Source organism: Desmodus rotundus, chromosome 7, assembly GCF_022682495.2.
Source record: "Desmodus rotundus isolate HL8 chromosome 7, HLdesRot8A.1, whole genome shotgun sequence".
Classification (NCBI taxonomy): Eukaryota; Metazoa; Chordata; class Mammalia; order Chiroptera; family Phyllostomidae; genus Desmodus; species Desmodus rotundus.
In genome coordinates this window covers 66,725,140-66,749,926 of record NC_071393.1, presented here as the reverse complement: position 1 = coordinate 66,749,926, position 24,787 = coordinate 66,725,140, and the positions used below count along the sequence as shown (strand labels likewise).

General features: G+C 38.1%; 2 protein-coding genes across 2 annotated transcripts; one reads left to right on the top strand and one right to left on the bottom strand.

Moving 5' to 3' along the window:
• Window positions 1-9,659: 9,659 nt before the first annotated feature.
• On the top strand, window positions 9,660-17,743 carry LOC112311146 (olfactory receptor 4S2). The gene is made up of 2 exons (XM_024567392.3): window positions 9,660-9,860; window positions 14,606-17,743. Exon 2 carries the CDS (start codon window positions 14,644-14,646, stop codon window positions 15,580-15,582), a length of 939 nt encoding a protein of 312 aa, XP_024423160.2. The 5' UTR covers window positions 9,660-9,860; window positions 14,606-14,643; the 3' UTR covers window positions 15,583-17,743.
• A 940-nt stretch (window positions 17,744-18,683) lies between these two features.
• Window positions 18,684-23,323, bottom strand: LOC112311973 (olfactory receptor 4Q3). The gene is made up of 2 exons (XM_024568477.4): window positions 22,470-23,323; window positions 18,684-20,628 (listed from the first exon to the last, which is right to left on the bottom strand). Exon 1 carries the CDS (start codon window positions 23,321-23,323, stop codon window positions 22,487-22,489), a length of 837 nt encoding a protein of 278 aa, XP_024424245.4. The 3' UTR covers window positions 18,684-20,628; window positions 22,470-22,486.
• Window positions 23,324-24,787: the final 1,464 nt, after the last annotated feature.

Here is a 24,787-nt window from a genome sequence, read left to right as displayed (position 1 = left end):
TTCCATTCTCCTTTTATTTATTTTTTCTTCTTTCTCCTTTCCCCACAGGTGAGACAATATAACCCGGAGCCCTGAAAAGACTAGAGTTAGACCCTGTTAGACCCATAAATGTCAGCTCAAGACCAGTGAGCTCAGGAGATTAAGGAGATGGCACTACTGAATCCCACTGGCATTCTACCATAGAAGTTCATACCATAAACCCAGGGAGTCAGAACAGATCAATTTAAGAAGCAGAGGCTAAGAAGAAGAGTCCCACAAAAAAGGGGAAGACAAAGAAACAATCCCCAAATGAAAGGAAAGGAGGAAGCCTCAAAAAGAATGCTAACTGAAATAGAGGCAAGTCAACTATCAGATACTGAGCTCAAAGCAATGGTTATCAGGAAGTGCAATGAGCTCACAGAGAACTACCAGAAACTACAGGGAAACTACAATGAACTCACTGCAAACTATATCAACATGAATAAGGAAATAGAAACTATCAAGAAGGGCAAGAGGAAATGAAGAATACGATTTCTGAACTGAAGAACACAGTAGAAGGAATGAAAAACAGACTTGATGAAGCAGAGGATTGAATCAGCGAGCTGGAGGAAAAAGTACAAAAAACACCCAGAAAGAGCAAGAAAAGGAAAAGAGGCTCAGAAAGAATGAAGACGGATTAAGGTAAATGCAGGACAACATGAAACGTAATAATATCCGTATAATAGGAATACCAGAAAGAGAAGAAGAAGAGCAAGGGATAGAAAACCTGTTGAAAAAGTAATGATGGGGAGAGAACCAAGATGGCGGCGTAGGTAGACACACTGCACCTCCTCGCACAGCCAGAACTGACAGAAAATCAAACGGCAAGGAGTCCGACACCAAGGAGATAAAAAATAAACATTCATCCAGACCAGTAGGAGGGGTGGAGATGGGCAGCCGGGGCGCAGAGCACTCGAGTGGCTGTGGCGGGACTGAGACTGGCGGAGTGTGGGACAAATGGCGCAGGCAGTCCAAGCACTAGCAGACCCTGCGGCCCCACATTTGCACAGATAAACCCAGAGGGCCAGACTCAGAGTGGCGGAGAGTGGGGCAGGCAGAGTGGTGGGTAGCACCCTGCGGCACCACATTCGCCCACAGATAAACCGGACGAACGGCGGGCAGCAAAGCAGACCACACAACCCAGGGCTCCAGCTCGGGGAAATAAAGCCTCAAACCTCTGATTGAAAGCTCCCCTGGGGGTTGGGGCGGCAGCAGGAGACTCACAGCCTCACAGGAGAGGTTGTTGGAGAGACCCACAGGGGCCTAGAGTGTGCACAGGCCCACTTACTCGGGAACCAGCACCAGAGTGGCCCAGTTTGATTGTGGGTATCGGAGTGAAAGATTGAAATCCGAAGGAGAGTGAGGCGGGCGCCATTGCTCCCACTCGGCCCCTCCCCCACGTACAGTGTCACAGCGCAGCCACCAGCATTACCCCGCCTCGGCGAACACCTAAGGCTCTGCCCCTTAAAGTAACAGACGTGCCAAGACAAACAAACAAACAAAAAATGCCCAAATGACAGAACACTTCAAAGCTCCAGAAAAAATACAACTAAGCGAGGAAGAGATAGCCAACCTATCGGATGCACACTTCAAAGCACTGGTTATCAATATGCTCACAGACTTGGTTGAATCTATTTGAAAAACAGATGAAAAAATGAAGCCTATGCTAAGAGAAACAAAGGAAAATGTACAGGGAACCAATAGTGAGGCAAAGGAAACTGGGACTCAAATCAATGGTGTGGACCAGAAGGAAGAAAGAAACATCCAACCAGAAAAGAATGAAGAAACAAGAACTCGGAAAAATGAGGAGAGGCTTAGGAACCTCCAGGACATCTTGAAACGTTCCAACATCCGAAATATAGGGGTGCCAGAAGGAGAAGAGGAAGAACAAAAAATTGAAAACTTATTTGAACAAATAATGGAGAACTTCCCCGAACTGGCAAAGGAAATAGACTTCCAGGAAGTCCAGGAAGCTCAGAGAGTCCCAAAGAAGCTGGACCCAAGGAGGAACACACCAAGGCACATCATAATTACATTACCCAAGATTAAATGCAAGGACCTACATCCAAGATTACTGTATCCAGCAAAGCTATCACTTAGAATGGAAGGGAAGATAAAGTGCTTCTCAGACAAGGTCAAGTTAAAGAAGTTCATCATCACCAAGCCCTTATTATATGAAATTTTAAAGAGAGTTACCTAAGAAAAAGAAGATCAAAAATAGGAACAGTAAAAATGACAGCAAACTCACAGTTATTAATGACCACACCTAAAACAAAAACAAGAGCAAACTAGGCAAACGACTAGAACAGGAACAGAACCATAGAGATGGAGATGACATGGAGGGTTGTCAATAGGGGAGTGGGGGGGGGGGAGAGGCGGGGAAAGGTAGCATAATAGAGAATAAGTAGCATAGATGATAGGTGGAAAATAGACAGGGGGAGGGTAAGAATAGTGTAGGAAATGTAGAAGCCAAAGAACTTATAAGTATGACCCATGGACATGAACTATGGGGGGGGGGGGAATGTGGGAGGGAGGAGGGTGGGCAGGATGGAGTGGAGTGGGGGGGGGAATGGGACAACTGTAATAGCATAATCAATAAATATATTTTAAAAAATAAATATATTTTTAAAAAATAGCTAACAATAAGTACAAATACACAAATTTGTCTGTAATTCTTGTGAAGAAAGTGATAGATATGAAAAAACTTATGTGGTGATAATGGAACTCTTCTTCAGCCAAACTTTCTTACAATAAAAAAAAATGAGGCAAATAAAAAAAAGAGAAAAAGTAATGATGGAAAATTTCTCTAAACTCATAAGAGAAAAAGTCACACAAATCCAGGAAACACAGAGAATCCTAAACAAGAGGAACCCAAAGAGGCCCACTTCAAGACACATAATTAAAATGGCAAAATTCCAAGACAAAGAGAGGATCTTCAAGGCAGCATAAGAGAAACAGGAGGTAACATAAAATAGAGCCCCAATAAGGTTAGCAGCTGACTTCTCAATGGAAATGCTCCAAGTGAGAAGAAAATGGCAAAAAATATTCGAAGTGATGAGAACCAGAGGCCTGCAACCAAGGTTACTTTACCCAGAAAGGCTCTCAATCAAGATAGGAGGGCAAATAAAGAGCTTCCCAGACAAAAGCAGTCTAAAAGCTTAACCTCCACCAAACCAGCTCTGCAAGAGATGCTAAAGGGACTGCTTTAAGGAAAGGAAGGCAAAGAGAAAGAGAGAGGAACACAGGTAGGAAAAAATAGCAATGAATAAGTACCTATCAATAATAACCTAAAAGGTAAATGGATCAATGCTCCAATCAAAAGACATAGAACAGCTGAATGGATAAGAAAACAAGACCCACATATATACCACCTACAAGAGACCCACCTCAGGACAAAAGACCAACATAGAATGAAAGTGAAGGGCTAGAAACAAATTTTCCAAGCAAACAGACAGGAAAAAAAGCAGGGGTAGCAATACTCATATCAGACAAAATAGACTTCCAAAGAAGGGCCATAAAGAGAGACCCAGAAGGTCACTTCATAATACTCAAAGGAAGAGTCCACCAAGAAGACATAAACATTGTAAATATATATGCTCCCAACATAGGAGCACCCAAATACATAAAGAAAATCTTGGAGGACTTCAAGAAAGATATTGACAGCAACACAATTATAGTAGGGGACTTTAACACCCCACTGTCAAAAATGGACAGGTCTTCCAAACAAAATATCAAGAAGGATATTGTCACTTAACAATAATACCCTAGAGGAAATGGACTTCACTGATATATATAGAGCTTTTCATCCCAAAGAAGCAAAATACACATTCTTTTCAAGTGCACATGGAACTTTTTTAAAGATAGACCACATGATAGGACACAAAGCAAGCCTCAACAAATTCCAGAAAATTTAAATCATATCAAGCATTTTCTCTGACCACAGGGACAGGAACTAGAAACCAACCCCAAAGAAAAAACGCCCAAACACTCAAAATCATGGGGACGGAATAGCAGGCTATTAAACATTGTATGGGTCAATAACAAGATTAAAGAAGAAATCAAAAACTTTCTGGAAACAAATGAAAACAAACTCACAACAACCCAAAACCTATGGGACCCAGCAAAGGCAGTCCTGAGAGGGAAGTTCATAGTGATACAGGCCTACCTGAAAAAGATAGAAACATTTCAAACAAACAACCTAACCCTATGCCTACAAGAACTCGAGGAACAAGAACAAACACAGGCCAGAGCAAGTAGAAGGAAGGAAGTAACCAAAATCAGAGAAGAGTTAAATGACATAGAGACTAAAAGCACAATTCTAAGGATCAGTGAATCTAGGAGCTGGTTCTTTGAAAAGATAAAAAAAAGTCAACTAGCCTTTAAGCAGACTCATCAAGAAAAAAAGAGAGAGGATCCAAATAAACACAATTAAAAATGAAAGAGGAGAGGTTACAACTGATACCACAGAAATACAAAGGATTGTAAGAAATTACTATGAAGAACTGTATGCCAAGAAATTTGAAAACCTAGGTGAAATGGACACATTTCCAGAAAAATATGATGTTGCAAAACTGAGTGAAGATGAATCAGAAAACCTGAACAGACCAATAACAGAAGATGAAATTGAAGCAGTCATCAAAAAACTCCCAACACACATAAGCCCTGGACCAGATGGTTTCACAGGAGAATTCTACAAAGCATTTAAGGAAGAGCTAATCCCTATCCTTCACAGACTATTCAAAAAAATCCAAACTGATGGAAGACTCTCAAACTCTTTCTCTGAAGCCAGCATCATCCTAATCCCAAAACCAGATAAAGACACAACGAATAAAGAAAACTGCAGGCCAATATCACTGATGAACATAGACGCTAAAATTCTCAACAAAATATTAGCAAACCGCATCCAGCAATACATTAAAAAGATCATACACCATGACCAAGTGGGATTCCTCCCAGGGATGCAAGGATGGTACAATATTCACAAATCAATAAACGTAATACATCACATCAACAACAGCAAAGACAAAAATCACATGATCATATCAAGAGATGTGGAAAAAGCATTTGATAAGATACAGCACCCATTTCTGATAAAAACACTCAGCAAAGTGGGAATAGAGAGATAATTCCTCAACATCATCAAAGCCATATATGAGAGACCAACAGCCAACATCATAGTCAATGGACAAAAACTTAGAGCTTTCCCACTAAGATCAGGAACAAGACAAGGATGCCCTCTCTCACCACTCCTATTCAACATAGTAATGGAAGTCCTAGCCACAACAATCAGACAAGAAAGAGAAATAAAAGGCATCCAAATTGGAAAGGAGGAAACAAAACTGTCGCTGTTTGCAGATGACATGGTAGTGTACATGGAAAATCCTATAGACTCCACCAAAAAACTACTTGACCTAATAAATGAATTTGGCAAAACAGCTGGATACAAAGTCAATACTCAGAAATCAAAGGCATTCCTGTATACCAACAACGAAACTGCAGAAACAGAAACCAGGAAAAAAATCCCATTTGATATGGCAACAAGAAAAATAAAGTACCAACGAATAAACCTAACCAAGGAGGTAAAAGACCTGTACTCAGAAAACTACACAACACTGAGAAAGAAATTAAGGAAGACACAAAGAAATAGAAGCATGTACCATGCTCATGGATTGGAAGAATTAACATCATCAAAATGGCCATACTACCCAAAGCGATTTATAGATTCAATGCAATCCCTATTAAAGTACCCATGACATATTTCACAGATATAGAACAAAAAGTTCAGAAATTCATATGGAACCATAAACGACCCCGAATAGCTGCAGCAATTTCTAGAAAGAAGAACAAAGCCTGATATCACAATACCTTATATCAAACTGCATTACAAGGCCACTGTAATCAAAACATCCTGGTACTGGCATAAAAACAGGCACATAGACCAGTGCAACAGAACAGAGAGCCCAGAAATAAACCCAAGTTGCTACTGTCAATTATTATTTGACAAGCGAAGTAGCAACATAAAATGGAGTAAAAACAGCCTCTTCAACAAATGGTGTTGGGAGACCTGGACAGCTACATGAAAAAAAAAAAATGAAACTCGATCACCAACTTACACCATACACAAAAATAAATTCAAGGTGGATAAAAGACTTAAATATAAGTCGTAACACCATAAAAGTCCTAGATGAAAACATTGGCAGGAAAATCTCAGACATTCCATGCAGCAACATCCTCACAGACATGTCCCCTAAAGCAAGGGACATAAAAGAAAGAATAAACAAATGGGACCTCATCAAATTAAAAAGCTTCTGAATGGCAAAGAAAACAGCATTAAAATAAAAAGAGAACCAACAGTATGGGAAAACATATTTGCCCATGATACCTCAGACAAGGGTCTGATCTCCAAAATATATAAAGAACTCACAGGACTGCACTCTAGGAAGACAAACAACCCAATTAAAAAATTGGCAAAGGACTTGAACAGACACTTCTCCAAGGAGGACATACAGAGGGCCCAGAGACATGTGAAAAGATGCTCAGCATCACTAGCCATAAGACAGATGCAAATTAATACCACAGTGAGTTATCATTTCACATGAGTCAGAGTGGGGAAAAAAAACAAATCAAGAAACAAATGTTGGAGAGGATGCGGAGAAAAGGGAACTCTAGTGCACTGTTGGTGGGAATGCAGACTGGTGAGGCCACTGTGGAAAACAGTATGGAATTTCCTCTGAAAACTAAAAATGGAACTGCCTTTTGACCCAGCAATTCTGCTGCTGGGATTATACCCTAAGAACACCGAAACACCAATCCAAAAGAATCTATGCATCCCAATGTTCATAGCACATAGTACAATTGTGCTAGCCAAGTACTGGAAGCAACTTAAGTGTCCATCAGCGAATGAGTGGATCCAAAAACCATGGTACATTTACACAATGGAATTCTATTTAGCAGAGAGAAAGAAGGAGCTTATACCCTTTGCAACGGCATGGATGGAATGGAAAGCATTATGCTAAGTGAAATAAACCAGGCGGTGAGGAGCAAACATCATATGATCTCATGTTTAACTGGAACATAATCTACAAAGGAAAAAAGCAAACAGAATAGAACCAGAGACATTTAAGTTAAGAACAATCTAACAATAACCAGAGTGGATTGGGGAGAGGACAGTGGGTCAAGGGGATTACAGGAACTACTATAAAGGACACATGGACAAAATCAAGGGGGAGAGTGGAATTGGGAGAGGGAGGGGGGTTTGGCTGGCGTGTGGTGGAGGGATGGGGAGAAAAGGCAGAAAACTGTAATTGAATAACAATAAAAATTAAAAGTGAAGAGATGTGTTATTTATATCCTCAATATATGGAAATGAGTTAAAAATCCATTAAAAACCAAAAACCAGAAAAAGTAAGTGTCTGATACCATTTTATAAAATATATACAGGAATTTTTTAAAAGATTCCCTTTCTTTGTTTTAAAAAGATTTTATTTATTTCTTTTCAGCCAGAGAGTAAGGGAGAGAGAAAGAGAGGGAGAGAAGCTTCAATGTGTGGTTGCCTCTCATGCACCCCCTACTGGGGACCTGGCCTGCAACCCAGGCATTTGCCCTGACTGGGAATCAAACAGGTAACCCTTTGGTTTGCACTCTGGTGCTCAATTCACTGAGCCACACCAGTCAGGGCATATACAGCAATTCTTAAAGTTTACAGAAAGCACATGTTGGCTGAAAGTAATCATGGCAGACTTTTTGAAAGATATGCCATAAAATAAGATCTGAAAACTACCTGAGGACAAAAAAAAATGTTTTTTCTGAAGAGCTAAGAATACCCAGCTGCTTTCCAACTTTATGAAGAACACAAGAAAAAAATGTGCTTAATCCATTTTGTCCTTTAATATTAATAGTATATGTAATTAATCTATTCTGATTAGTAAAGTGATTAGTGAACATTTTTGAAAGAAAACAATTTTAACTAAAAATTGATCATAGAAATACATGTGTTTGACTCAGTCATTTCAGTACTTCAAATGTCAAATCTTTTAGTTGCTCTAATTAGTCTACTCCATGTATTGAAAAAAATACCCAAAATACTAATTTGAAAGAACATAAGCACCCCTATGTTCATTGCAGCATTATTTATAATCACCAAGATATGGAAGTAGCCCAGGTGTCGATTAGTGGAGGAGTAGATAAAACAACTATGGGACACTTACACTGTGGAATACTACTCAGCCATGATAAAGAAGGAAATCTACCCTTTGCGACAGCATGGATGGACCTAGAGAACATTATGCTAAGTGAAATAAGCCAGTCAGAGAAAGACAAATACCATATGATTTCACTTATATGTGGGATCTAATGAACACACTGAACTAACAAGGAAAATGCGGACAGATTCATGGATAGAGAGCAGGACAGATTCATAGATAGAGAGCAAGATGACAGCTATTGGTGGGGGAAGACTAGGGGGTGGAGAGATGGGGCAAAAAGAAAACAGGACAACCACCATCCTGTTCATTAGATCTTCAGAACTTATTCATCTAGTTGCAAGTGAGCATCCTTTAACATTGCCCCAAATCTCCTTCCCCCCAGCCCCTGGTAACCACCATTCTTTAAGTTTGTCATTTTTCAGAACCATATAAGTGATATTATACATTATTCATTTTCTCTGGATAAATGGATAAATGGTTTGGGGGGGTTGAGTCAAGAAAGGGAGGAAAGAAAAAAGAATGAACATAGAAAGAAATGAAGGAAGATAGGAAGGAAAAAAACAGAACAAGATAAAGAAGAGAGAAGAGAGTCATGTGATATAGTCCTTCATCTCAAAAGGAATTCGAGTGGTAAACCCAGTAAAATGAGGACTGCTGCAGGTAGCTCTTTCCTTGTATAAAAACCCCTTATTTAAAATGCAGAGAGTCATAGAATATGAACTGTTGCCAACAACAACAAAAAGCACTTTAAGCTGCAACATGATAATCATTTTTGCCTCATAAATCACTAGCAAGGTGAATGTTATTTGGTTACTATATTTTCTCCTGTTGAATGGTTGTGCCATTCAAACACGCAGAACTTTGGGCTTGACCCAAAATTTTGCTCTACACTTCAGTGATAAATTTTACATTCTGTTTCAGAAATGTAATCCTCATCTCCAGCAAGGTCCTAAATACCTCAATACCTTAGAAACTGATTCATGTAGTAGGACTGAGGCAGCATCTTCATAGTGCCACTAAATTAAACATTTTGCTTGTCTACTTGAGCTTTAGCAAATATTAAAATAAGGTAAAATATTTTAAAAGTTTTATAAACCAGCATTTTGTTGTTGGGTTAGTGGTTCAATATAGGGACACTAATAATAAACCTCTCCCCTCCCCTGAGTAAATTGTGCAAAACTGTACAAAGGGCCTCAATATTTATTAACTAGTTACTTATTGAGTGGCCTATACTTTTACAATGAGTCATTTAATGGTAATTACACTTGTATTTTCTCTTCCTAACAATATTCTCCAGCTGCTACCCAATCAGTGACCCAAAAATTCCCTCAGGGTTGTGATGAGACACAGAGATTGCTTATGGTTTCTCTCTCTTGGAAGCAGGAACATAAAAAGTTCTTACAGACCAAGATCAGAAGCAATGGTATGGCAATAAACTCAGAGAGAAAGAGAGAGAGAGACCCAGGACCTCTTCTTAAGCTGCACATACATAAGAAGCAACACTATACATATTTCCATTTTTTAGTGTGAATATCTGGATACAGATAATATTTCTATCTCAGAAAGGTTCATTAATCCAAGAAGATCACAGGTCATCCAAATCCATGTGGTGGGACCATGCTCAAGAAGATAGCTAGAGTAAGTTTTCCAGCTGGAACAGCAAGTTAACTGGTGAAAGAGGCAAGGGCAATTTTCATTGATTCAAATCATATTCAAGGATAAAGAGGAACTTTCAAAATTTTTACTCACTCTACAATGTCTGTTCTGGTAATTCTATTAAGTAATGCAGGAAGTAGGTCATTACAGTTTAAACTGTGTATAAATATTATTTCTATTGGAAGTTAGCCCTAGCTGTACCACAGTGAAACCTAGATAACTCAATTTCTTCTCTGCAGCTAAATGAGTGGAATAAAGTCAAGTGATCTCCAAGATCCCTTTTTACCTATATAAGTATAGAACTTTTATATAAATCTAAGAGGACTTGAGAAGGGTATTTAAAGTATTACTCTAAAATAAATGGCTTTATGTCAGGAATAGGGTTTTATTCATCTTTTATATTCACAGCACAGTACCAGACAAAGAGAATGTGTGCGATAAAATATTTATTAAGTGAAAGGATAAATAAATAGTGGTGCTGTGTGAAATATATACATGTATATTTCTACATTGTGTTATATTAACTTATTTGCATATGTCTCAAGACTTTACTTGCTCAGACATTATTTATTGCACAAAGGGCTCAGAGGATTTCAGGGAGCTGCAGTCCTGCTATTTGCTCTCTTTGAAATAATGTAGGTGGACTCATGGTGGTTAAGTAAAGGAACAACCTTGTTTCTTTAACAGTGTAGATCCTATTATAACTTGTATTTATTCTTTGACATCAACTTAGAGAGATCAAATTTGACTTAAGAACCTGGGAGGATCAGTGGAAATGAGCAGACCAATGGAAGCTCTAGGCCACAGAGTTCAGATGTCTGATAGCGATGCCTTTGAAATTCCACCACTAAAATTATCATGATTTAGATTGGCAGATCACTTACTGCTTTTCTGTTCACTATTGTGTCATTATTGTCTAACAGAGGGGGATTGTGGGGTTAGTAGAAGTGGGGAAAATTATGTTAAGATGACACAGCCTGTAAGAGGCAGAACTATGAGTCAAGCCCAGTTACTCTTTGAATCCTGTGCTCTTTCTCCCAATGAAGATAATACAAAAATTTTCAGTCTTAGACTTGGATTAATTTTTTGGGTTCCTGAAGGGGATATCAGATAAAGTCAATATCATCACCATTCAGGAGCAGCTGCCCAAGCATCTTTGGGTATCCTTTAAAGAAAGTCATGCAAGGATATGGACTATATCTTGTTACTACTCCAGTCAAAGAATATATTTGAGAGGGTGGGTTATAGCAGCAGATTAGTTTTATATGCTTTTGACAAGCATAGAAATACATATAAGTGGGAATGAGGAGGTGACCATGGTGAAGAGTTTAGTGTCTTAAGGTGACTCCTATCCAGGCTTCTCTCCCTTCTTCCTGTTAGCATGTTCTCTAGTCACTAAGATGGGTAATGATAATTATAGATTTACTTACAGTGTGCCATGTACATAAGTGCTCTATATGTAATACACATTTAATTTACATAAATTTTGTGGCATGTAATATTCTTATTTATATTTTACACTTGAAAAAACTGAGGCAAAGGAAAGTTATGCAATTTTTCAAAAGTCATAGTGTTAGCAAGTAATAGAGCTAGAATTTAAAAGCTTGGTAAACTAGCTTTCAGGCTTCCTTTCTTCTTTCCTCTTCTTCCCTCCTCCTCCTCCTCCTCCTCCTCCTCTTCTTCGTTCTTCTTCTTCTTCTTCCTTCTTCTTCTTCTTCTTCTTCTTCCTTCTTCTTCTCCTTCTTCTTCCTTCTCCTCCTCCTTCTCCTTCTCCTCCTCCTCCTCCTCCTCCTCCTCCTCCTCCTTCTTCTTCTTCTTCTTCTTCTTCTTCTTCTTCTTCTTCTTCTTCTTCTTCTTCTTCTTCTTCTTCTTCTCCTTCTTCTTCTTCTTCTTTTCTCTCTCTAAACTAGTACTCTTCACTACCTTTAATGCTGTTGTCCTCCTGCCATGGGAGAGATCTTTCTCTATTATCTCTCAAATTGTTCAAGATAAATTCCAACTCCTAAACTTTATTTGATTGCCAATAACACATGTCAAATGAAATAATGTCTAGATTAACAATTAATATCACATCACCTGTTATTGCATTATTATTTAAAGATTTTATTTATTTATTTTTAGAGGGAGGTGAAGGGAGGGAAAAAGAGAGGGAGAGAAACATCAATGTGTGGTTGCCCCTTGAGTGTCCCCTACTGGGGGCCTGGCCTGCAACCCAGGCATTTGCCCTGACTGGGAATCCAACCAGTAACCCTCTGGTTTGCAGTCTGGTGCTCAATCCACTGAGCCACACCAGCCAGGACTGCATTCTTATTTTAAGTTTAATTTGAGCAAACTTGGGCACAAACTGTGTATGTTGTGATGATCTTGCCAATTGCAACTGTAGTCTTTGTCTCTAAATACTGGATGTAGTTAAAAAATAAATAAAACTCTTCATAATTAGCAGAAGTATGATGACTTTGATGTCATCAGACTCAGGAATATGCATATTCATTAAGAAAATATATTTTTAGTCCCATTGCCTAAGTTCAAATACCAACTCTGAATAACCAGCTCTGTGACCTTGGGCAAATTATTCTCTCTGTGCTTTACTTTCTTCATCTCTAAAGTGAGGATAATGATGATAAGCTACCTCATAAATTGTTATGATAATTAAATGTTATTATCACTTGGAACAATACCAGGTACACAATAAGTACATTATAAGTGTTTTCTATTATCAAATTTTTTTTCAACTCCTAATTTCACCGATTTGTGATAATGAGCATAATTTGACTTCACTGCTATAGTCTCATAGGTTATTCAAAGATTTAAGGACATGGAGCATATCCTCCAATCAAAAGACTTCACACCATAAGAGACCAATTGATTTTTTAATGTAATTTTTGTCATGAATTTATCTCTCTATCACACTTTAATTTATCTATATATCTGTCTATCATCTATTATCTTTCTATTTATCATTCTATCTTTTATTTAGGGAGATGTGTTATTTCATGGGTTTTGGAATCAGAATACAGCAATTCAAATACCAAACCTTTTACTGACTATGTTATATTGGTTGATTTACCCAACCTCTTTAAATTTGGGTGCTCTGTAAAATAAGGATAAGAATTATAATGTTCCTGTGAGGGTGGAGAAGGTAACATCCTAATAGTTTAACATACAGTACTGCACATAGTAAAGTGCATAATAAATGTGAACTATTAATAGTATCTCTGCAGTGCAAATGGGCAGATACTGTAGTTCATTATCTCAGGAATAGAATTATGTATGAATTTTAATATTTCCTAGTAGTTGTCTATATAATATTTATATAATAGCTGACTAAGTCAAATTACAAATTCTATTTACTAGAGAGATCCTATTTCATAGATTGAAATTATAAAGTCAAACACTTTGTAAATTTCATTTTATTTTTCATTTTATTTCATTTTATTTTTGTAACAAGTTTGTGAGGTAAATAACTTTACCATCCATTTTATAGATGGGAAATCTGAGATTCAGGAAAAAAATAAATAGATTAGCCAAAGGTACCATCTGGTGAGGGTGCTCACACTTGGCTCACTCAGCTTCTGGGCAGTGCTCTTTCCACTGTCCATGCAGAAAAGAGATGTTCCCAGAAAAGATGAAGAACAGCTAGTAATTTGCATGATTCAGAAAAGCCATTTTTATTCTGAGGAACTTCTTTAGATTTTGTCTCATAATTCATCTCTTTCAAGAATGCTTTCTTGATTGTTTTTGTCCAATAGTTTTCTCTGTATGCCTTAGCCATTCTTATATAGAGTTTGTAAAACAGTATCAGACACTTAATTTTGTAAATATAATTTATAACATCATCTGTATAAAAATTTTATTCCTAATTCTTACCTATGATTGCAAAGATGGAGAATTATCTGGGGGGCTTTTTCAAGGCAAGTGATTTGAGGATGATAGGGACTTTAATAATTTTTAAAATTTTCACCTCTTTAGAGCAATATAGGAGAAAGTATTTCTCTGTATAATTAGACCACTCATCATGAATTCCTAACTGGCAAGTAAACTAGAATTTTTACATGCAGGTCAAGGCTTAGGACTCAAATTCTTCCAATGTTGATTAATAAACATGTGTTTATTAAGCAGGAAGCCACTGTACGTGTTCTCAGTCACTAACAATGTATTGAAATGAATGTTTTAGTTGTATTAAAAATTCCAACCTAATTTAGAAACTGGAAATGGAGTATTCATTATTTGACTGAGGAGAATCTTAATCTTTTAAAATTGACCTCTCTATATATAATATCAAAAAAGATTTAGCCAGGAATTTTAGAGATCACATCTCAGATGCTGACTTTTTTGCTTTTACTTCCAGCTTCAAAACTAATTTATCTATTTAATAATTAATTAAAATTTTTTATCCCAAAAGAGAATTTCTGATACAAGAGAAAGGGAAGGGGAGAGGGAGAGAGAGAGATGATCAGAAAAACTCTATTAAATTTAATAGAAAAATTCATATTCTCTAGGTTCTTGGTTGAGAGAGAAAGGAACTGTAGGTCTGAATGTAGCAGAAAATCAAATGTAAGTCAATTATGTAGTAAGAAAATTAATGAGAAAAATATCTATTAACTATATTCAAGAAATATGAGTAACTTTCTCTACTATATTTGGCAACACAAATATTTTAACAAGACTGTTCTTGTTAGGCTTTACCACACTTAAAATGGTTTATAAACATTTATTTATTTTTGCAGAGAACCAGAACCACTCCACCAGTCCTACCTGGGTCCACATGGAAGTGACCAGCAATGTCACTGAGTTTACATTCCTAGGACTTTCCCAAGATCCTGGAATGCAACTGATGTTCTTCACACTATTCCTCCTCTTCTATATCGTGACCATGGTGGGAAATCTGCTCATTTTGCTTACAGTCTTCTCTGTTTCCTGGCTCCACAGTCCCATGTATTTCTTCCTCAGTAACCTGTCCTTTGTAGACATTGCCTATTCCTCAGCCACCGCACCCAAGATGATTGCAGACTTGATTTCTGACAAAAAGACTATTTCCTACTGGGGCTGTGTAACTCAGATGTTTACCTTCCACTTTTTTGGTTGTGCTGAGATTTTTGTTCTGACTGTCATGGCTTTTGACCGTTATGTCGCCATCTGCCAACCTCTCCGTTACACCACCATCATGAGTGCCAGCGCTTGTGTCGCGCTGGCCTCCCTGTCCTGGATAGGAGCCCTAGGTCATTCCTTAGTTCAGACCCTTCTGACCTTTCAGCTGCCCTTCTGCAATGTGCAGGTCATTGACCACTACTTTTGTGATGTCCACCCAGTCCTGAAACTTGCCTGTGCTGATACAACCTTGGTAAATATGTTGGTGGTTGCCAACAGTGGTCTCATTTCCCTGGGGTGTTTCCTCATTCTTCTGGCCTCCTACACAGTCATTCTATTGAGTCTTCGGAAGCGGTCTGCAGAGAGCCGGCGCAAGGCTCTCTCTACCTGCGGGTCTCATTTTACTGTAGTAACTTTCTTCTTTGTCCCTTGTATCTTCATTTATCTCCGTCCATCCACTACTTTCCCACTGGATAAGGCTGTATCTGTGTTTTATACCACCATCACCCCAATGCTAAACCCCCTCATCTATACTCTGAGGAATGAGGATGTAAAGCATGCCGTGAAATGGCTATGGAGTCGCAAGGTCTCCCTGAGGGAAAAGCAGAGTGGATAGATTGTCAGAAGTGCAAAGTCAGAGAACTAGCTAATACCTTCAGTCATCCCTAACTTATTAATAATTTTAAAATAGGCAGGGGAGAGTAATAGGGAGAAAATGGGGACAACTGTAATTGAACAATAAAATAAGTAGTCTCTAAAATTCAATTATCTCATACTTTTAGTTTAATACAATACTTTGAGGCTATTTCATTTCTCTGCCTTTAGGTGGCTAAACTTAAATCTTTTTATACTAGGAAGGTTTATCCTCTCTTCTAGAGTGGGAGAGCAAACACTCCTAGCTCAGTATCTCATTTAGATCCCTTCAGTTCAAATCCAGCACTCTTTAGCTATCATTTAATGATTTAGAATGGGTTTACAAGAGAAATAGGCATATATTCTCTTGCCTATTCCGGGTAAGCAGAATATTCCTTCTAAAAACAGAAGTCCAGCTTCCCAGGAGCTGTCTTCTCTTTCTCTCTCTCTCTCCCTCTCCCCTCTAGTCTTTTGCCACAAATATTGCATTATCTAGTAGGGGAAATAGATTCATAAAGACATAATTATAACAATATAACAAATGCAGAAAATACATAGAAATATATACTACATACCAGGAAGGGGTTAATTTAAACTGACAAACTGTACAATGATGGTTTCTGTACCAGGTGGGAGGTGCAGAAAGGAACATTTTACATATTTTGGTCCCGAGCAATCTTTGTTAATGATCCTATTGGAGAACTGAAATATTCTATATCACTCCAGTGTTATATTATTTTTACTGAAAATAATCTTAGTTTCCTTTTTGTTTATTTAAAAATTTTTATTTTATTTTTTCCATTACCATTTAACCCTCTTATACCCTCCTCCCCTCTGCACTCACCACACTATTGTCCATGAAGTATTGTCCATACTTCAAGTTGCTAAGAAACTTGATCTTAAATGTCCTCACCAAAAAAAAAGAAATAATAATTACATGACATAATACAATGTTAGCTAAGCTATGGTGGTAATCATATTGCAATATAAATGTATCAAATCAACATTTTGTGCAAGGTCTGTCCAGAAGTTATCCAGCCATATAATATGAAAAATAGAGATAGTTATTGAAGAAAATACAAGATACAAGAAACATTGTACACAGGACAATGTGTACAATGATGCCTCAGTCCCCTTCAAAGTAGGCACCTTGGGACCTCACACAGTTCTCCCAATCACCATAAGCTGCCCCATCATATTTTCTTGAATCTCATTGACAGTCTGAAATCTCTTCCCTTTCAAAGGTCATTTTAGTTTTGGGAAAAGCCAGAAGTCACAGGGCACCAAATCTGGGCTGTAGGGGGGCTGTAACTTGGGTGATTTGATGTTTCACCAAAAAACTCTGCATGAAATGTGATGCATGAGTAAGTGCATTGCCATGATGAAGCTGCCAATTGCCCATAGATGCAGCCTTCTAAGTCACCCAAATAGTTTCCACAGAGGAATGTTCAAGCTTAACACAAAATCTGATGCAGATTTGTTGCTGTACTCATTCAGTCATTTTGAATGTAATGGCTACACAGTACACATGCTCACTTAACAGCATCTATGACATCCACTGACTAGTACAGTGAAGTCATGATTATTCACGCGTGCTCATTCCAGTCCACTCTCCTTGGCTGCTAGGTTATGTGGATGTTGCGCAAACCCTTCTCTTATAGTAACAATGGCTGGACTTTTTCTAGACAGACCTCGTATGCACCCATATGTTCACTGCAGCATTATTCATGTGGACAAGACATGAAAACAGCCAAAGTGTCTGTCCTTCAACAGATGATTGGGTAAAGAAGATGTGGTACATATACATATAATGGAATACTACTCAGCCATAAGAGAAGATGAAATACTGCCATTTGCAACAACATGGATGGACCTTGAGAATATTATAAGTGAAATAAGTCAGTCAGAAAAGCTAAGAACCATATAATTTCACTCATATGTGGTATATAAAACTGAAACTCAGACACAGACAACAGTATGGTGGATACCAGAGAAAAGGGTGGTGGGTAGTAAAAGCTAAAGCTGGCCAAATATACGGTGATAGAAGATGATTTGACTTTGGGTGGTGGGCACACCATGCAAGACACAGATCAGGTATCAGAAATGTACACTTGAAACCTCTATGATCCTGTTAACTAATGTCATCCCAATAAATTTAAAAATAAATAAATAAAGTGATGGTATAAAAAAGCCTTGAAAGAATAACATGATATTAATCTTAACATTAAAAATAACTAAAAATTTGACTTTTTACATAATTTTGAGGAAGCATATACTATCACCTAACATGAAATGTCTTGTATTGAGGTTGATTTTAACATGAATGGGGGAATTATTAGGGATTTTACTGTCGCATGACAAGGGACTGGGGTCAAACACTCTCTAGTGCATCTTTTTGTCCCATGGTTCTCTAAGAGCAAACAATTGTACAGTCTTCTTCCAGCCTCTATTTCTTTTTTTTCAAATTATTTTATTGTTGTTCAATTATAGTTGTCTGCATTTTCTCCCCACACCATCCAAACCCACCTCCCTCCCTTGCTTCCACCCTCCCCCTTGGTTATGTCCATGTGTCCTTTATAGTAGTTCCTGAAAACCCTTCTCCCCACTGTCCTCTTCCCCCTCCCCTCTGGCTATTGTTAGATTGTTCTTAACTTCAATGACTCTGGTTATATTTTGTTTTCTTTTTTCTTTTTTTTCCCTAATTTTATTGTTGTTCGAGTACAGTTCTCTGCCTTTTCCCCCCACCCCAGCCTAACCCCCAGCCCTCCCCATGTTTGCTTTACTCTTTTGTTGATTATTTTCCAGTTAAAGGTGAGATCATATGGTATTTGTCCCTCAGCGCATGGCTTATTTCACTTAGAATAATGCTCTCCAGTTCCACCCATGCTGTCACAAAGGGTAGGAGCTCCTTCTTTCTCTCTGCTGTGTAGAATTCCATTGTGTAAATGTACCATAGTTTTTTGATCCACTCATTTGCTGATTGGCACTAAGGTCGCTTCCAGCCCTTGGTTATTGTAATTTGTGCTGCTATGAACATTGGGGTGCATATTTCTCTTTTAATTTAACAGAACAATTAGCAATGATAGTAATATAAGCAGTCAATATTTATTGAGTTCTGAACATATGTTGACACACTCATTCAAGCTTTACAAGTATTATTTTTTTTAGTTTTCCTGAGAATTTTATAAAGCAGAAAGCATTGTTTGTTATACAGTCAAAGGGGTACTGTGAAGTTCAGTTGTTTGCCCTCTGGTAAGTGGTGGAGCTAGACCACAATGAGGTTATCTGACTCCAGAGTCCACACTTCCACCCTCACTGATCTACTTCCCCCAGTCATCTTGGCTCACACATTGTCTTAGAGTGCTCTCTACCTTCCTCTGGTAAACACTGAGAGACCTTATGATTGGATATTTGGGTGATCTATTGCTGCATGGGGGAACAACCAAATGACAAGGTATCTACTCCATTTCCAGGAATATAATGGGCACTCAGCAAATAGCTGTTAAATTAATGAATGGATAATAAACTAATAGTGGCTTAATAAATGAGTGATGAATAGATTAATAAATGTTAAAACATCCAAAAATCACTAGGAGTTATTTATTAGAGAAGCATCTCACAGAAAATGTTTTTTCTAAATTTTTCTAAAATGTGAAGGCATGCTGACTTCTCTCCAATACTTTCTAGCTTCTAAGAATTTTAGAAGGAGAAATTTGGCAATGGGAAAAACTTCTCCAAAAAATCCTCACTAAATGACTCCTTATAAAACTATATTGAAGGCTTCTTGGTAAATAACTATTTAATAAATATTTAGGTCATTTCTGCATGGTTTTGTACTCAAAGCTGGAAAAGGGAATGGGGATGGTGGTGCTCAGTATTGTTGTACTGGACCACTAACCCAACAATAATAACAAATAAAACATTATTTTTCTTTATTACTGGCTTTCTTACTATTATTTCCCTTACTATTGGCTCATTGACAATACGTAGCTTGGAGCTAGGCTATAAATGTTCAGTCTTAGTGCCCATCTGTTCTCAAAATGTAAAGTCAATAATCTTCCCATGATCTCATAAACCAGATTTGTTTTTGTCTCCTTTCAGTAACTTCAGTAGCCCAAAGGGCCACAGGAGCTGGAAAGAAGACCACAAATATCTGTGGTGCTCAGAGCAAGAATACACATGGAACCCAGATACATATGTCTAAAAACTATAAATCAAGGTAACATAAGTGTCCTGTCTCTAACAAAGCCTGAAAACATACTCAGAGAATAATGTTATTAGTCTCATAATTACTGGAAGTCCAGTTTCAAATTTAAAATCCTCAGACTCCTTGAAATATACACTAGTCATGGCAGTGTGGAAAGAGCAAGCTTTGGCTCTCAGTCTCCAGCCTGCCTCTTCTCCTGGTTCCAAATCCCACCACAAGAAGTCTCTCATGTATGAATGTGGACTCTGCATCCCAGATGTCCAGGCTCTGTCCACACACTTTAAATACAGTACCCCTCATCTAAAGGTGCATACACATTGGTGTGGTCTAACCTTGGGGGGGATAAAACCAAGGAAGATGCTCAGGCAGACCCTGGAGGTGCTCTCAGGGCATTTGAGCAGGGAACTCTATAGAAAATATGAATCATGTAGTCTGAAAAACAGGCATGTTATTAGCACTTACTAATAGAGAGAATTTTAATATAGACAATTGATTAAGTGAGTATTGGAGTATTGAAAATGCAAAGGGGACTATACAAAGTTCTTGCTTTTCTGAATATTATGCTACCAATCCCAGCTATACACAGCACATTTAAAATGATTTGCCAAGAATCTTAAATTTTACTTTGAAAGAAGGATATTAGGAAAAGGGGACTTTGCAGTCAGCGGATACAAAAAGAAAGCTTGTTCCAATCATGTGCCTAGCAGAACCACAACATCATTTAAACCTTCCTGTAAACCCACACACTACTTTCTGTCTGGCAGTTTCCTCCTGTCTGCTCTTCTGGATATTCATTGCAGGTAGTGGAGCTCTATGGAAATGCTATGGAGTGCAAGAGAAAGAGGAAAGTATGATCCACACCAGAGATGACACTCTCACTCTCACTCATTCTATCAAGAAATCACTCAAGTGGTAGCCTTGTTTCTGGTCTATAAGGAGTCCTTCTGTGGCAATACATACATACATATTTACATATATGCATACATATATACAGATGGTTTCTTAAATGTAAAGTCCCTAGTTCCCAGCACAATAATGAAAGTCCATTATTTATTCATATGAAAAGAAAACCCTTACATGTGGAAGGGATTGCAAATTACATAGTTAAATCCTAGTATTAGGTGGAATTTTTTCCTGAGGTATGCTTTTCAGCTTAGTAATTAGAAAAGTCTCTCACAGCAATTTATTAATAAATAAAACAAACAAATATGAAAATATTCCTAAAAGTCCATCACTATATTATTATTTAGTAAATGAATACCTTTCCATAGCTGTAAAGTAACAAAGAGCCTTATATTAGAAATAGATAACCTCCAATATAAATGTTTAAGAGAACATTTTTAAGGATGTTCTAGTTCCGGAGCTCCTATACAGATATAGTTGAAATTAAGCAGTTAGCCCACATACTTGGAATAAATACTCTTTCTGGAGAGAAGAAATATTAGCTTAGTCTTGATTACCTAAAGTTACTGGCTTTCTTGGTTGATTACATAAGTGACCTTGGGCAAGTGATTTAACAAATCTGAGTTCACTTGTAAAAAATGAAGTTGAATAATATTATATAGTCCTCAAAGCACTTTTGAGATTCAGAGGTCATAAATGAGAACCTGAAGGGCAGGGACTACCTAGGTAGGGGAGTGCTCAAACACAGCATATTTCTTCTTTTTTTTCTTTAGAGTTCATAGCTCTTAAACATTATAATCAGTTGAAGAGCCAGCTTATCAACTTTCCCTCACTATAATTCTACTCAAAGAAAACCTCAAGGTGAAATGGGAAACTTCCTCTAGAGCAGTCTCTACAGCAGAATACTAAAAAGCATCCATCATCCAATGCTCCCAGACTCTTTTCTTCACACATAAATTTTGTGAGTTGTTCAACTACATGTCTGAAGTTTGGCACAATACAGAACACAATTGCTGGGTGAACACCACTACCTATGGTGGTTAGTGATGTTTTCAGGCTTTGTTAGAGACAAGACAAAAGGAAGTCACTGCTTCTAAAAGGACTCCGATAAGACTTCAGAAGGAACTGCCTGACACCAGGAATTCTTAAACCCTGGAAGAACAGGATGCAAGTGGAAATGTGATAGCTTTTTTCATTTGAAGAGTTTAATAAAGGAAACCTACTAATAGACAAAGGATAGAAGAGGTGACCCTTCAAGGTGTCCTCTTGACTCCAGTACTTGATTAATTACTGTTGTTATTTGTGTGGCAGTAAGCACTCCTGTATTCCCTGCTCGATATTTAACACCTGAGACAGTCACCTATACCTCCAACTATTAACCAGAGACATTGAAGTTAAGAACAATCTAACAATGGGCAGGGGGGAGTGGGGAGGGGACAGTGAGGAGAGGGGATTACAGGAACTACTATAAAGGACACATGGACACAATTAAGGGGGAGGGTGGAGGTGGGAGAGGGAGGGGGGTTTGGCTGGGGTGGGGTGGAGGGATTGGGAGAAAAGGCACACAACTGTAATTGAATAACAATAAAAAATTAAAATTAAAAAAAAGAGAGAAAAAAAAAGCAATGCAATAATCAAAAGCGACAACTTTTATGCTGTCTTCTCTTTTCTACCAAAGTCACCAAATTGCTTTCCATGCATGTACTCAGGTACAGCATGAGTTAAGGGTATCCCAAGAAAGAGCATGTTTTCTAACTCACCTCTTCCTGCTCATCCTTTAACATGGCCAGCAGGATGCCATGTGCTTTTTGCTCAGCTTCTTCATGGCTGTCTTCATATCAGCATTTCTGAGTGTGTAGATGAGAGGGTTCAACATAGGTGTAATCACTGTGTAAAAGATGGAGAACACCTTATCCACAGAGAAGCTGCAGAAAGGCCTCAGGTAGATGAATACACATGGCACAAAGATCAGGCTGACCACTGTTAGGTGGGAGGCACAGGTAGAGAGTGCCTTGCTCTGGCCCTGGCGGAAGTGCATCCTCAGGGTGATGAGGATGACAGCATAAGAGAAGAGCAAGACCAAGAAGCAGACAAGAGACAGCAGACCACTGTTTGAGACCATCAGTATCTCTACCACATATGTGTCCATGCAGGCTAGCTTGATGACCTGTGGGACATCACAGTAGAAGTTGTCCAGTTCATTGGGACCACAGAAAGGCAGCAGCACGACCAGTGTGACCTGTGTGATGGAGTGAATGAAACCCCCACACCAGCAGGCAAAAACCAACTGGAAGCATAGCTGGCGGTTCATGACTTTCAGGTAGTGCAGTGGATCACATATAGCAACATACCTATCGTAGGCCATGACAGTCAGCAGCAGCATCTCACTGGCTCCCAGAAAGTGCAGGAAGTAGATCTGAGCCAGGCATCCTGAAAAAGAGATGATCTTGCCCTGCCATAGGAAATCCCCTAACATCTTGGGCACAGTAACGCAGCTCAGGCATAGGTCAATGAAGGACAGATGACCCAAAAAATAGTACATTGGAGACTGGAGTAGGCAAGCATCAGCTCGCACTGTTACCACTATCAAGAGGTTTCCCAGGACAATAGCCATGTAAAACAACAAAAATATTAAGAAGAGAAATAGCTGCAGCTCCCAAGAGGATGATAGGCCCAGAAGAACAAATTCTGTCACCTTTGAATCATTTCCTTTTTTCACTAAGTCAAGAATACCAAGTGACCTAAAAAAGGAATTAAATTGGAACAAGAGAAATTTCAGTTAAACTAAGGATGGGGGGGGAGAAAACTCGTCAGATTTTGAGTCTGGTGTTTATAAACCATACTCCAACATTAAAAAACTTAAGCAAGTTTTGTGAGGTGAGACTTGTATATTTCTGTATAAATGGATCAAGGAACATTTTGCATTTCTTCCAACTCTTCCTATAATGCTTTTAAATTGCATTTACAACAAACTAGGAAAGGAGACAATGACTTGGGCATGAGGTGATGAAAGCATGAAAATCATTTCTTTTTATAAAAAAAGGATTTTTATTTATTTTTAGAGAGAAAGGAAGGGAGGGAAAAAGAGGGAGAAAAACAGCAATGTGTGGTTTCCTTTTTTGTGCCCCCAACTGGGGACCTAGCCCTCCACCCAGGCATGTGCCCTGAACAGGAATCAACACAGTGACCCTTCGTTTCACAGGCCGGCACTCAATCCACTGAGCCACACCAGCCAGAGCTAGTTCCATTTTTTAAATAGACGGAATTATATTCTTGAAGGACAAGAGTTCTGGAATGAATTATCTGGATCTAATGCCCAGCTCTAACTCCCCAATGGAGTGATCTCAAGCAAGGTAGTAAATCTGAGTTTTATTCTTTGTTTATTCAGTTTAATATAAGGATAATAATATCTCTCAAAGTTGCTTTGAGAATCAAATTTAATCCATCTTCGAGCAATATATACTTACCCCAAAAATGACTAAGTCCCTCAAAGTGAGGAACCATTTCTTATTCATCTTTTTACTCATACCACAATGCTTACTGCATAATAATTTCTCAAATGGAAGGAAGAATAGTTTTGGTGTGAATTGCAGTACAGTACAAGGGTTAGTAGTTATCATAAATGTACATGTTAAGAAACAAATTATTTAGGAAGAATTGAAAAGAACCTTACGTTCTTTGTCTTTATTTATTATTCCAGGTGACAAAGGTTGGTAAATTTGTAGAGATTGAGTAAGAAGAAATAAAATCTTTACCTTTAAAGTTTAGGGAAGCATCAGACTCAAGATGAATAGGACAGTTGTTGGAACACACTAATTACCAAAATAAGAAACCAAGGGTGGTGATTCATATCACTGAGGCATGTACAAAAGAGACTCACCATGACCCATTTTATAGAAAAGGATAATAAGGGAAATGAGAATTATGCTGCTTTTGGACTTTTCAGTAACCATAAATATATTTAAGAGAAATAGAGAACACAATAAAATATTGTTTATCCATTACTCCTGCTCTACACCTACATTCACCCCTAACATAGGGTGGGGATATCTAGATCACAAATGAAAAATCAGGAAAC